General features: G+C 35.5%; 1 protein-coding gene and 1 long non-coding RNA gene across 8 annotated transcripts in view; one reads left to right on the plus strand and one right to left on the minus strand.

Annotated features, from left to right (window-relative positions):
- The window catches only part of BCAS3 (BCAS3 microtubule associated cell migration factor), a 483,012-nt gene that overhangs the window by 404,159 nt on the left and 65,448 nt on the right, over positions 1 to 13,405 (minus strand). For all 7 annotated transcript variants that reach the window (XM_054008056.1, XM_054008054.1, XM_054008055.1 and 4 more), the window contains exon 8: positions 1,566 to 1,673. In XM_054008056.1, the coding sequence (XP_053864031.1) occupies positions 1,566 to 1,673 (108 nt within the window). The remainder of the gene's footprint in view (positions 1 to 1,565; positions 1,674 to 13,405) is intronic.
- The window catches only part of LOC128825513 (uncharacterized), a 41,781-nt gene that overhangs the window by 20,405 nt on the left and 7,971 nt on the right, over positions 1 to 13,405 (plus strand). The window contains exon 3 of the long non-coding RNA XR_008442687.1: positions 6,881 to 7,041. This is a non-coding gene — a long non-coding RNA (uncharacterized LOC128825513). The remainder of the gene's footprint in view (positions 1 to 6,880; positions 7,042 to 13,405) is intronic.

Here is a 13,405-nt window from a genome sequence, read left to right on the forward strand (position 1 = left end):
TGACCTATTTTGTGAAAATTTTCTTTTATATTCTTAGTTTAACTTCTTCAATTCTACTCAGTTATTTGATACTGTCCCACTGATACGGAATTTCATTGTGGATAGTTAACACTAACATATTATTTAGTCCTTTAATTCTACTATAGCATCAAATTATATTACTTTATTGTGTTATGAAAATTACTGGTCTGTTCAATTGTTCTATATTCTAATGTTTCCTTTAACTATTCATCTTTGATTAATTTAGACACTGATATTCTCTATGGTGCCATAATGAGAAGTGTCTGTTTTAATAAAATTTGTAGCGGTCTTTAGACTCCTCACCCTTTCATTCCTTTAATTTCATCATCATCATCTCCTTCTTCCCAATGTAGTTTGCTATTCTCTCTCCCCTTAAAACTGACACTTATTCAATCCTGCCATTTATTTCTTTACACAATATCCAAAATAAATTTGTCTGTTGCCACCTGTTCATCTCTAACTTTCTCAATTCTCACTTTGCACCACACCATTCATCAATCTGTTTAAAATGATGCTGCTAAAATCAACACCGTACAAAATATTTTCAATTAGAGCATTTCTTAATAAATTACATTTTACATTTCTATAGCACCTTCCATCTTGAAGGATCCCAGAGTACATCACAAACTATACTTATAGCACCAATGAAATGCAGCAACTTCTCTAGGCCTGAGTTTCTCCATCTGTAACATGGGAATGACACTGTTCCCTCCTCTATAAAGTACCTTCAGATATAAGAATGAACTATGCTGTAAAAAAGTGTTAATAATAAATAACTAATAATATGAGGTAGAGAGAAGTAGCCATCCATGAAGGCAGTCCATTAGTGGGGATAGGAAAAAGAAAATTTTGGTCAAAGCCATCAAAGTAAACTCTCTTATTAGAAGTGCCAACGGATCATTTCTATCCTCATTTGGACTTTGTATCTCTTTTGACTGAAAACACAGTGTAGGATATTCAGTTTTATCTACCTCAGAAATGTGAAGGGCTGAGTTAACCTGACAAAATCTGAACCTGTGGTTCCAGAGAATCGCAGTATTTCAGACCTGATGCTTAGATATTTCTAAGCCATCCTCTTTCAGGATTTAGGTATTCAAAGTGGTGTTAGTCCAGAAAAAATACACTGCTTTATCTAGTTCCCACCTTCTAATGTAAATAAGTAGAATTATTATTTATACAACTCAGAATGCATACGAGGTCTTTATATATATATTCTATCAAGACACAAGGGTTCTGCCAGCTCAGACACTGACTTACAGATGTTAATTGATTTAACAGCACTGTGCCCCAGATTCCCAATCCATAAAAAGGAAAATGAGGATACTTGACATTCCTACACACTAAGGCATCGTGACGCTTAATCCATTCATATCTGTAAAGTGTTTTCAGATGGTCATCACTATAGAAGTATTATTGTCCTATTTTAAGTCAAAATATTCCTTGAAAAGTGAAAAACCCAAGCTCTACTTTTGGCAGAACTGAGATGCCTGCATGATATTTTAAAATCCTAAAGCCATACAAAGAGAGTGAAGAAAAGTTTCTACCTTTTGTTGCAATGCAGATCATAAATAGGAGTTTTGAACTGTATGGATTTGACCATCTCTCCTGTTCGCAAAGAGTAAAGGTCCACACAGCAATAAGGTGGGCTTGTGCTGAAAGGATCACAGAAACAGAAGTTTAGATACTGTACATTTTAAAACATTTTTAAAACCATTGTCTTAAAAATATTAAAACCAAACTATTCATGATTTGTCCTTCTGTTCCCCCTTCTTAGCCCCTCCAGGCCTGATCTAGTAAAAAGTATGGGAAGGCTATTCAAATGAAGCTCAACACTCTGTGCTTTTGTAAAATAAAATTGATAAAGTAGCTAGAAGAATAGGATGAAGAGGTGTGGATATACAGATGAAGTGAGATGGAAAGTAATATGACTTGGGTTTGGGAGGAAATTCAGTTTGCAGAATATTTTGTTCAATCATTTCAGACTTTTGTACTGTTATTAGAAACCTTACCTATAGCATTAACTATAGCCCTTTTGGATTTTATTACAGTAGTGTGGCTAGTAATGAATTTCAAGGATCTGAAACATCAGTGTCCAAGAAAGGCATTTCCTATAATTCTACATAATCCAGTACAATCTGCTGTCAATGACTAGCTCTCAATGCAACCCATGTAGTTAACTTTCTGGTGATAAGGTTATATTCTTGTTAAAGGTATAAAAATGGATAACATCAAACTTATGATCATTTCATGTTTGCAACTAAATGGGCAATAATAAATAATTCAATAATTTACTAGTTATGATAAACAGTGATAATTACAGATTTCAAAAAGCATAACCACAGTGTAATTACATTGTAATTACAGTGTAACTAAAAACAAGTTTTATAAAATTTAACCATTTTTAAATTAAGTTACACAAAATACAGGCTATTTATATTACTGTAATAAGCTACAAAACAGGCTACAAAAGAGTAACACATCACAACTTATTTCTCTGCACAAATAAATCTCTCCTCTTGGAGGCAAGATTTTTCTATCATTTCAAACACACTAGGAAATGCAGAAAGGAGGACAAGACAAGTCATAACATGATCTCACAGTTAATTCCCCACCAGAGATGGCAAATGCAAGATATCATCTCTAGGTAGAGAACACAGATATTAAACATTTATTAAAGCTAATGTTTAAAATCAAGTTTACACAAGTTAAGAAGGAAGGTACTGTACATCTGGGGTCAGGCTTGAGTCATGAGAGATTACAAGTAGCGGTTACAAGGTTCACAAGATACATACATAGCACGTAACAAGCATAGACCCAGATTGGGGTGTGGGAGTTTTTAAAGCGTCAGTGAATAAGTGATCTCGGGTATGAAACCCATAGAATGTATTTAGAGTCCAAGTCAGTATTGGTGTAGGGAATAGGTACATGGGTGGGGTGCGTCCCTTAGTTCAGCAGGGAAGCAAGTGGGTTATTTCCCTGACCGGCGGTCTTGTTTACTCGTCCTAGTACTGACGGTGTCCTGTGATGTGCTCTGTGCAAATGTCTCTGGACACCTTATTATACTGGATTTTAGCCAAAAGGCCAAGCAACAGCATCCCATTTTTGGTTCAATGATTAAATGATTTCAACAAAATTTATCTTTGTATCAGAAATCTTATTTTTTTTTTAAGATTTGCACAGATACATATAGTTTAATTAAATAACCTGTTTATGAATAATGTTGAGGTCCATTTCCCAGCATGTCATGAATTTGCTAATTTCCAAAAAAGATTAATCCATAAATTCAGTGTTGTTGTTATTGGTATTTTTAAGAGAAATAAAATCTTTTTTTTTTTAGTACAGTGAAACCTTCCTCAGTTGTACAAAACAAACTCTTCTTTGTGATAAAGGTAAGCTAAAGAAAAGGAGGCGAGAGTATGTTATATAAGTGAAATAACAGCAAAAAAGAAAATATTTGCTTTCAAACTAATTTAAATCTAATTCTCATGGGACAAAACCAGTTTTTCCAAATTATTTAGGGACATATTTAAACCTGCCAAAGGTCCAGTAATAAGAAGAGGGTCATTCTGGGATCCTCTTTCAACATTCTACATATGTCCCAAAATTTTTTGGAAGGAAAAGGATGAATGTGAGCCTCCTGTCTTTGGAAAGGGAGAGGAAAGTATTATTACACTGATTCCATGGTAATGAACAGCCACGAACCTTTTCTGTACAACCACAGTCGGACAAGTGTTTAAAATTTCACTGATCCCAAAGTCAGACTTCGGAACAGCGGATCTGACCCACAAAATATGGGTCACTTGACAAGTATGCAGTTCTAAATTTGTTCTAGCTATTTACATAGGATTTCACTCTAACACTTACTTAAATGGATACATATTATACTATATGGCAAGAGTTGAATCACATGGCAACTTCTGCTATATAGACATGCAGAACCCACATTACATTTATTGTAGACTCTTGTTTAAACAGTACTGATCTTTTCAAATAGTTTGTGTTGCTTTTATCATTTTACTATAAATAAAACTCTACAGCCATTTCTTAATAAAAGGGCAAACTTTCTGTAGATAGAAAAAAGTGCTGAGTGTTACAATAGAGTTGAGAAGGGTAGTGGTGGATACCATTTCACAAGCTGGAGAGAGGCTTTGATGTGGCAGTTCTCTTCTATAACACCTTTTTTTCCTCCAAGAGTGCATTAAAATGATGGCTATTTCTAGGTCAATGAATATGAAGCAGCACAAATTGCCAGCTGAATAAACATACTAAGTATGGGTAAAGAGAATGTGTTTCCTTTTGCGTATATCTGCTTTATTTTACAGCATTTTACACAATTCCTGACACAATACTTGCTTGTGTTTTGGATCTAGGCTGCTCAAGAATTTTTCTGGAGAACTAAGGACACAAATACGATGCATTTCCTATCTAGAATCCAACAAGAATATGGTGTGCAAAATACGCATATACTGTTGAGAACCAATATGCACACAAAAATGTTCAAAAAACAACAACACATAATTAACTCCCACAGAAATTCTTTCGGAAAGAATCATTTGCTCCAGGCACATACCTACGTTAATAATTAAAGGAGAGGGAACATCAGTGTCAACCATTTACAAGACCAAAAGATGGGACACAACAATCAGTCACCTTCAATTAGCAGTTCATTACTACTAGAGGATGTTGGAAAGCAAGTGCCGATCTATTTGCCAACTTGCCCTGATTTAACTAAATCTGCTTCCTAAAGCCAATTTAACCATTTTCGTGCAAGTCTGTGCATGGAACTCTCTTATTTCAGAACAGAAGTGATTAAGGTTGATTTAGGTAAAGTCAGACTATAAATTCACACCTCTTGTTATTGCTGTGCAATTTGTGTGCACACCAACCCTGTAATCTTGATAATTAAACTTGGCATTTGGACAACATCATGAGTGAGATTCTCAGCATTAAAGGCACTAGGGAAAAGTAGTCAAAATAATTTGTTGCTAAGGTCCAAACCTACAGGGGGAGGGATAGCTCAGTGGTTTGAGCATTGGCCTGCTAAACCCAGAGTTGTGAGTTCAATCCTTGAGGGGGCCCACCTAGGGATCTAGGGCAAAAATCAGTATTTGGTCCTCCTAGTGAAGGCAGGGGGCTGGATTCAAGGTTCCTTCCAGTTCTATGAGATAGGTATCTCTCTCTCTGTGTATATATATATATACATACACATACACACACACACACACACATACAGTCTGGTAATACAGGCTTAGCAGAAATAACTGTGTTTAGGAATGGGTAAAATCTCATGTAGTGTCTGGAACAAAAACAGCACAATCTCTAATATCCCTTGGACCCTCAGGCTGGCAACATGGTGGGCTAAAAAAACAATGAGGAGTCCGGTGGCACCTTAAAGACTAAAAGATTTATTTGGGCATAAGCTTTTGTGGGTAAAAAACCAACTTCTTCAGATTGTTCTCTACTTCTTTTACATGATGCCTTCCCCTTGGCTGGTCATGACAATATCATTTTACCAATATTCATGTAGATGAGGAAGCAGCTTTGGCTAAAACAAATAACATCACATTTAAAAGGAAAGGCTAATGCTGCAAGAGAAATGTGGCTTGGATCAAAAGTACACTGAATTTCACCACGCTTTGATTCAAAGCTTTCTTGCAAACCATACCTTTCTTCTCGCTTCCTATTGCACATGGTCTGGCAAGTTGTTCCTATGATCTTCTATTTACTTTTGGACCCCCCCCCCCAAAATATACAGGAAATGTCAAATATTTTAGAACAATGAGAATCTGAAGATGTTGGATCCAATCAACAGAATTTTTTAACAAGAGCAACAACAGTGAAGTCAGTGAGAGTTGCAAGCATTCTGCAAGTTTTTGTACATCACACTCACATTTTATATATAAAAACATTAACATTTACACATACTTTCCTACCATTCTAAGACTCAACTTAGACATTTACAGATAATTTATAATTTTATGTTACAACCATATTAGACAATTACTGAAATCTAGGAATCTAGAAAGTTTTGCCAGGCCATCTTGCATCTAATTCTACAAGAAGCTGTGCACCTCTTATGAGATGCACTGAGGACCAGAAATAAGCTACTGGGCTAAATTTTCAAAAGAGCTCAGCAACCAGTTAACAACTAAGTTCTCCCATAACAAGTTGAGTTAAAGACTACAGGGGAGCCTAATTTTTAACTGTACTTGCTAATTTGTGTAAAAGCTACAAATTGCCTTGTCTGCACTAAGATTTTACCTTGAAGTAGTTAACCTGAGTTAGCAAACTCAAAACCACACTTTTTTCCTACTTAAGAAAAGGCCTCGGTGGCCACTTGGATTCTGAGCACTTCTGAGAATCTGGCCACTTCATTTAGGTACTTACATGGGGGCACTCCTGAAAATATGGCCCCGATTCTGGGAATTATTGAAAATCTAGCCCCACCAACTCTTTTTCACTAAGCACTTAAGCTAGACCTTGATAGAGGTAAAGATATTTAAGAATATTAATCTCCTCCTTCCATACCACTTACTCCAAGCACATCCTTTTACTACTGGACTCTGTTATTATTAATATAGAGAAAATACTAAAATTCTAAGTAGATTTATATTAAAAATCATAAATGTGTGTTCAATAAGATATAACAGGATACACAGAAAATAATCAAAAACATTATCCTTTACCAGAGGCTCTAAGGATCTTGGAAAGTTTACTGAGACAAAATATTTAATGTAGGAATTTTCTTTGCTAAGCAACCAATGGCCAAACAGATACACACTCAAATCTTTAATGTGTTTGAAGAGACACCAATTATGTTAACATAATTAACAGAAGTACATTTAAATTTGTACCACAGAAATAGAGGTATCTCAACTACTGTGGAACAACAAGTAAAAACTTCACTTCATGGACTGCATGGAAACAATCTTTTTCAAAAGAATTTGAAAACTTTTGCTTGAAAACCAGAACACAAAGTCGTGGAGCCCATGGAATGCAACACATCACAAAACTGAGAAGGTAATAAATTGCTCCATCTTGTTTTCTTTCTGAAATAGATTAACATTAAAATCACCAATAGGTCATGTATGCTCCCTACTCTCCTTACTCAATTAACATAAAATACACTGGTTATTGAAAGGTCTACTTTGCATTAATTAAGACAACACAAGCTGATGTCTCCAGAAGACTATAAAACAAGTGAAGTTTGAGATAAGTAGGAAACCCTCTAGCAGATAAAAGATGACAGCCCATCCAGTTCTCCGTGGTCAGAAGAACACTGATCATAATTCAGTGTCTCAAAGATAGTTATGTAAAGTAACACAAGTGGACAGATGGTGATCTTCAAACAGGAATGTGGAGACTATGCTTTCCTTACCTGGGGTAATAATATTCTTAAGTCTGTCAGAAATAAAATACTTAAAAAATAATTCGGGTGGATGATCCATATTTTTATTGTATCCTAGCTGTCCAAACAGATGCTTAGTATAGAGATATGAAATGAATCACTGAAGACTCAGAGCCTTAAATTCACCAATAGCACTTAAAAAGTTTCCCTTTGTAAACATAAAATATAAGAATTCCACAAGGCTCTTGGATTGTTTTGATTTGGTTTCCACAACTCATCATTGCACTGTGGAGATATTAGAAGAAAAAAATTGTAACCGATGCCTTGTACAGTTGGCAAATGAGTATATCTGTGCATGTGTATTATGATACAGGTACCGTTCATTCACAGGTTGTTGTTTTTTTAAAACATGAGAGTTGCTCCATTTGTAGTAGTTCTGAGTGGAAAGATGAATGTACACACACAAGTATACAATCTAGCAAATATACCATCCATTATATAGTATATTTATATAGCTATAAAACTTAATGCAGCAGCAATCTGTTTAAAAACACCAAGAGGAATCCTAATTTTTATACTTGAATAGGAAAACATTTAAGGTCAGCAAATCTTATGGTCTTTAAGAAAAGACCAAAGGACCTGACATAAGACTATATCTTGTGCACAGAAAGATTTAGAATAACCTGCTCAGAAGGACAAACTTTTTCTCATGTCACAAGCGTGACCATCCATAAAAAAAAAAAACACACAGAGGAAAACAGAAAACATGAAACAGCTTAGTGACATGAGACCAAACCTTCGGGATGAGAAAAATCAGAATATACACTTTTCTGAAAGACCGACCACTTCAGAAAGGTTTCTGTTTACAGAAGACCTTTCCCCTTAATTATCTAGCTTTAATAAAATTCCTGTTTCTGAAAGAAGGTTAATTTTCCATCATCTCCCTTTATTTTAAATATTGTACTGCCATTGCAAAGGTTAGGCTCAGGATTTTCAGAAACTGAGGTCAATGAGAACTGTTGGATAAACAGGCAAGTGTCAAAATCTGGATTTAGGACCCTAACTTTACATTCCTATTTTTGACAAATTTAGCCAACTCGTTTTGCCCCTGGGCATGTATGATACGTAATTTTACTGACGAGACATACAACGATAGCCCTCAGGAATAACAAGCGGAAGTTGTGGTATCAATAGCACATGTTGTATAATGATGATGAACCTACATTACATGAATAGAATCTTCATTTGGAAACACTATAATGATGCAGTGGCTTGTTATGGTACCATATTACCTCCTAATAACTGTGCAAATTAACTCCTGCCCCCTCCCATCACTTTATTCTGGAAACCAGTGTTGTAAATAGATCACATACTAATAGCTGAAAATATTCCTGCAAGCAAGGTTCAGCTTACCTTCATGATGTACTTAATAACTTCACCTTTGCATACTAAAGTTTCCTTTTCCAATGAATGAATAACTTAAGATAATTAGGTTAAAAACTTTAATGACAGAATTAACCAAAAGTTATAAAAATAAGAGTAGGTCAGGTCAGCAGAATAAATAAGTGATCAACAACAAGGGCACTTGATTAGAGAGAACATGCTCTGATCAAACAAAATGTAATGGAAATTGTAAATGCAGACAGAGATGTTTTCTTTATTAAGAAATCAAGACAATGAGGAACAGGAAAGATTATGGTCAGAGGAAAGGTCAGGAACATTAACCTAGAAGAATGAAAATGATAGGGATGAAGTACAGGAAAAACTGTATTAGATCAGTAAAAGAAGCCCACGAAATTAAGATCTCTACCAAATCCACTAAGAAGACTAAGTAGGTGAGAACAAAAGTGAGAGAAAGATGTCAGATGTATAAAAAAAAAAAAAAAAAAAAACTAGAGAAGTTGCAGTTGCTACAAAATATCCCTTCACTAAATGCCACAGATTCTAAAAGCTAGAGGGAATCTGAAGAGGAGTGAAAGCTACCAACACTTCTCAGACTGAATTGTGGAGTAGAGCATAGATCACAAATGCATAACAGCGACTGTTAGACAGCTATCCCAAAGGAAGACGAATTCAAAAGAGGCACTCTTGAAAACAAAGAAAAGAGTTTCATTAAAGTAAGTATAGCGAGGGGAGCCTTCAAGACCAGCACCTCCCAGCAAGTGTATTGGGGCGATTCTTTGCAATCTCAGCACTATCAATAAACCCCACCACAAAGAGCTATCAGAGGAAGTTGGCCTTAATGACTGGGAATCCAGAGGACTGTTTAAACCAAGAGACCGTAAGAGAAAAGGAGAAGCTGTTTGTGTATCATCTGTCATAAGTGAATGAAGGAAGAAGTCGCCTGCAAGCATACAGCAAGGCAGATGTAATGTAACTCGGTGCATAATTAAGGGAAGATGGAGCTAGATGTAATGTAATTCAGGATGATACAATTTCAGATACAGAGAGGGACATGTAGCATAGCTATGCTGGCACCTCAGGCAGGGATCAGTTTACAAGCAGCAGCTGGAAAGAGGCTATTTACCTTCTTCATATAATGACCTTATATTTTATGCACTAATGTGCAAGGCAGCATAAATGGCAGGAAGAGTTCTGTATAGCTAGAAAAAAAATTCTACCAGCAAGTACATCCATGGCAAATAAACTTAAGATTTATGTTTAGTCGGTGACAGTTCTAATAACACACCTGTGATCAAATGTGATCTTACAATTTTTTGAATGTTTAGTTTTTAAACAGAAATCAACATTTAAGAGTAACAGACTAAATCATGACTCCATATGAGTTACTCTATATGACACAGCAGAGGTAAATGGGGTATCTTTTGCAAATGACTGATTTGTGAAAATTAGTAAGGGCCAAATGTAATCTCCACCAAAGTCAATGGACAGAGATGCCTCTTGACTTCAATGAGCATGGACTGGGCTAAGTGAGCGGGCATGACAAAGCAGCAGACGTGTGTCACCAAGCATAATCGGCTCCTTTATTCTGGGTACGTCCAGACTACCCGCCACATCGGCGGGTAGCGATCGATCTATTGGGGATCGACACATCGCGTCTCGTCTAGACACAATATATCGATCCCCGAACGCACTCCAGTCGACTCCGGAACTCCACCAGGGTGAGCGGCGGTAGCGGAGTCGATGGGGGAGCCGCTGCCGTCAATCCCTCGCCATGAGGACGGGAGGTAAGTTGAAATAAGATATGTCGACTTCAGCTATGCTATTCCCGTAGCTGAAGTTGCGTATCTTACATTGCCCCCCCAGTGTAGACCAGCCCTTTGACAAATGTAGTTTTAGTTTAAATATAACACAGTATATTTACTAACATTTTGTAAAAAATAATGAAGTGTTGGAACTGCAATACCATACTTCATGATAGCACTCTGTACTTTAAAGGTCAAATCCTGCTTGCCTTACTTATGAGTAGTACCACTGAGGTCTATTGAAATAATTCACACATTGGAGCTACTCTGAGAAATATTGTTAAAAAAAATTGGAGTAAGTTTATGTGTGTGGATTAGTAAATTTTATTGCATGTGAATTAGTAAATTCTACTTCTGTAAGTTTAAAACTATCCATGTGAACCAAGTTTCTATAGCTACTGCAACTCTGCTATTTTCAGTTGAAAGCATCAGACATTTTGTCATTTCTCTCACAGAGTTATGACATATCTATCAATAATTCACACAAGCCCAAAAAAGTATGAATAAAAAAAATCTGGAAACCATTCTTTCCATTTGGCAGCTGTCTATGAAAGTCTGTTTTATAATTTAAAAAAAAGCTCTTTTGCCATTACACTGTTTCAAAATGATGTCAGGTGGCCTTATTTGATTATTCTATTTTGAAGCACAATTTAATTTTCAGCAAAGAAATCTTGATTCTGTAAAAAAAGAATATAACTACTAGAATATGTCTGTCACTGCTCCAGCTCTTCCTGGACATGCTGAATCTCTTTGATAAACTACCCTTCTATTAAGAAAGGAAATTTCTGCCAACAGCCTTTAGAATACTAGCATTCAATGACTGCATTACATTCTTTTAGTGATATTTTACTTGTTTAATACTATCAGTGACACTAATTAAATTTCTTCAACTCACAAAACTCCTGTGTACAATATCTGGTGGTTTCTGTTTGTTTAAACAAGAGATACAAACACTAGAAAGTTATACTGAAACAGAGTGCATTGAAGAACTGCAAATTTTTAAAGGACCTTAAAAGTAAAACTATATATCTTCAGGTCTAGTATGCAGTCTTTAGGATTCTGTACATTTACGGAGAGATATGCTTTCTTAATGTTGGATAATATCAACTGTTAGTACATCTTTGTAAAATATTTTACAAGAGATAGCCTAAACATCACCTATCAACATTGCAAGTAACTGCTTTTAATTATTTCAGTTACTGATTTCAAGTTTTTCTCTATACATCAGAGATTTTACTACTTTCATTCATGATATTTAACAGTCATTCAACGTTATGAAAAACGGAATAAGGTATTTGAGAAAGTGACATTTTCCAAGAATGAGCACGTATCAGTAAAACACAAAACAGCAGAGACATTTTAAACGTTCCACAAATTGCAAGAAGCATGGAAGCAATTTTCTTATTTTTAAATAAGAAAAAGCTGCACCAAACAGCCATGTGTTACTAAATCCAATCCTTTAAATAGAAGAAGGAAATATATTTGATTTGGCATTACATTATTTGAATTAGACTCCAAAAGATCAAGCACTACACTTGTATCTATCTTTATTAATTAAATAGAACAAATCTAACAAACAAGAACAATGGAAACTTCCATATCCTCTACCCCCATCCCTCCACAAATAGGGAGGGGCTAAATTCTGTCTTCATAGCTGGGCATATAGTGGAAAACTATAAAAACCAGTCATCAGCTCTACAAAAAACAGCTCTATAACAGGTAAATAGGGAACCTGAGTTCTAGCTAGGAAAAAATAAAATATGGTAAAGGAACACTGTAGTGTTTTTGCGTGTGTGACAGGAAATGTTTGCAGAAAAAAAGGAAGTGGTGTGTGTTTGCCAAAACCGCAACTACACATATCCTGATACATACTATATGAGCAACTACGTGCACAGTATTCATATAAACTGTTCCTCCAGAGCCAAGGAATGAAGTAGGCACAGAAGTATGCTTACATACATCAGTTCATGTTGACAGTTACAACCCCTAGAGAAAAAAGAGATGTGGAGAGTGAGGAAAGAAGGTAACACTGCTGTCCAAGTCCTTAGCTGACAATTCATGAGGCAGGTCCAGGTAACTCTAAGGTGTTAAGCCTTGTACATGGACTGACACCAATACTTAATACCAGTACTGGTCATTTTACATATTAATGTATTCATTGAGTTGAAAAGTAACAGTCTTGTTTCCTAAATTTTCATGGATAAGTCATTTCTCCATAAGGCAGCACAGCTAATAATTAGAGCAAGAGACTGTATTCCAATTTCAAATGGTAACTCCTCATATGCTCCTGAACAATTCACTAGACCCATCTGTACCTCATTTTCCCTATCTGTAAAATGATATTATCCATTCTCAGATGAATGTAACCACACACACACACACACACACACACACACACACACACACACACAATTTATAAACAAGGCAGCTAACCACCATTGTAATAATTTGTACGTGTATATGAAATGTTTCTGTAGTGCTATACCATATATAGACACTGCAAGTATGGCATACAGAAACATTTCATATACACATGCAAATTATTATATGGCTGATTAGCTGCCTTGTTATAAATTATGGAAGACAACATGGTAACTAAACACAGTTATGTAAATTATGTGCATTCTATCATTATCAAAAGCAATTACAGAAATTAAATTGTATTTAAAGACAAACTCCAAATAGATAAATGCAATTTACAGATAATTAAAAAAATCAAGTTCCGTAACATTTTCCCCAACATTTACAAGTCCAGAAGTTAAAATAAATATATTTTAAACCATACGCATGTGCATATATTTTAAAATAAAATCATAACGTATATACATAC

This window comes from Malaclemys terrapin, chromosome 18 (genome assembly GCF_027887155.1).
Source record: "Malaclemys terrapin pileata isolate rMalTer1 chromosome 18, rMalTer1.hap1, whole genome shotgun sequence".
In the NCBI taxonomy this organism is placed as follows: domain Eukaryota; kingdom Metazoa; phylum Chordata; order Testudines; family Emydidae; genus Malaclemys; species Malaclemys terrapin.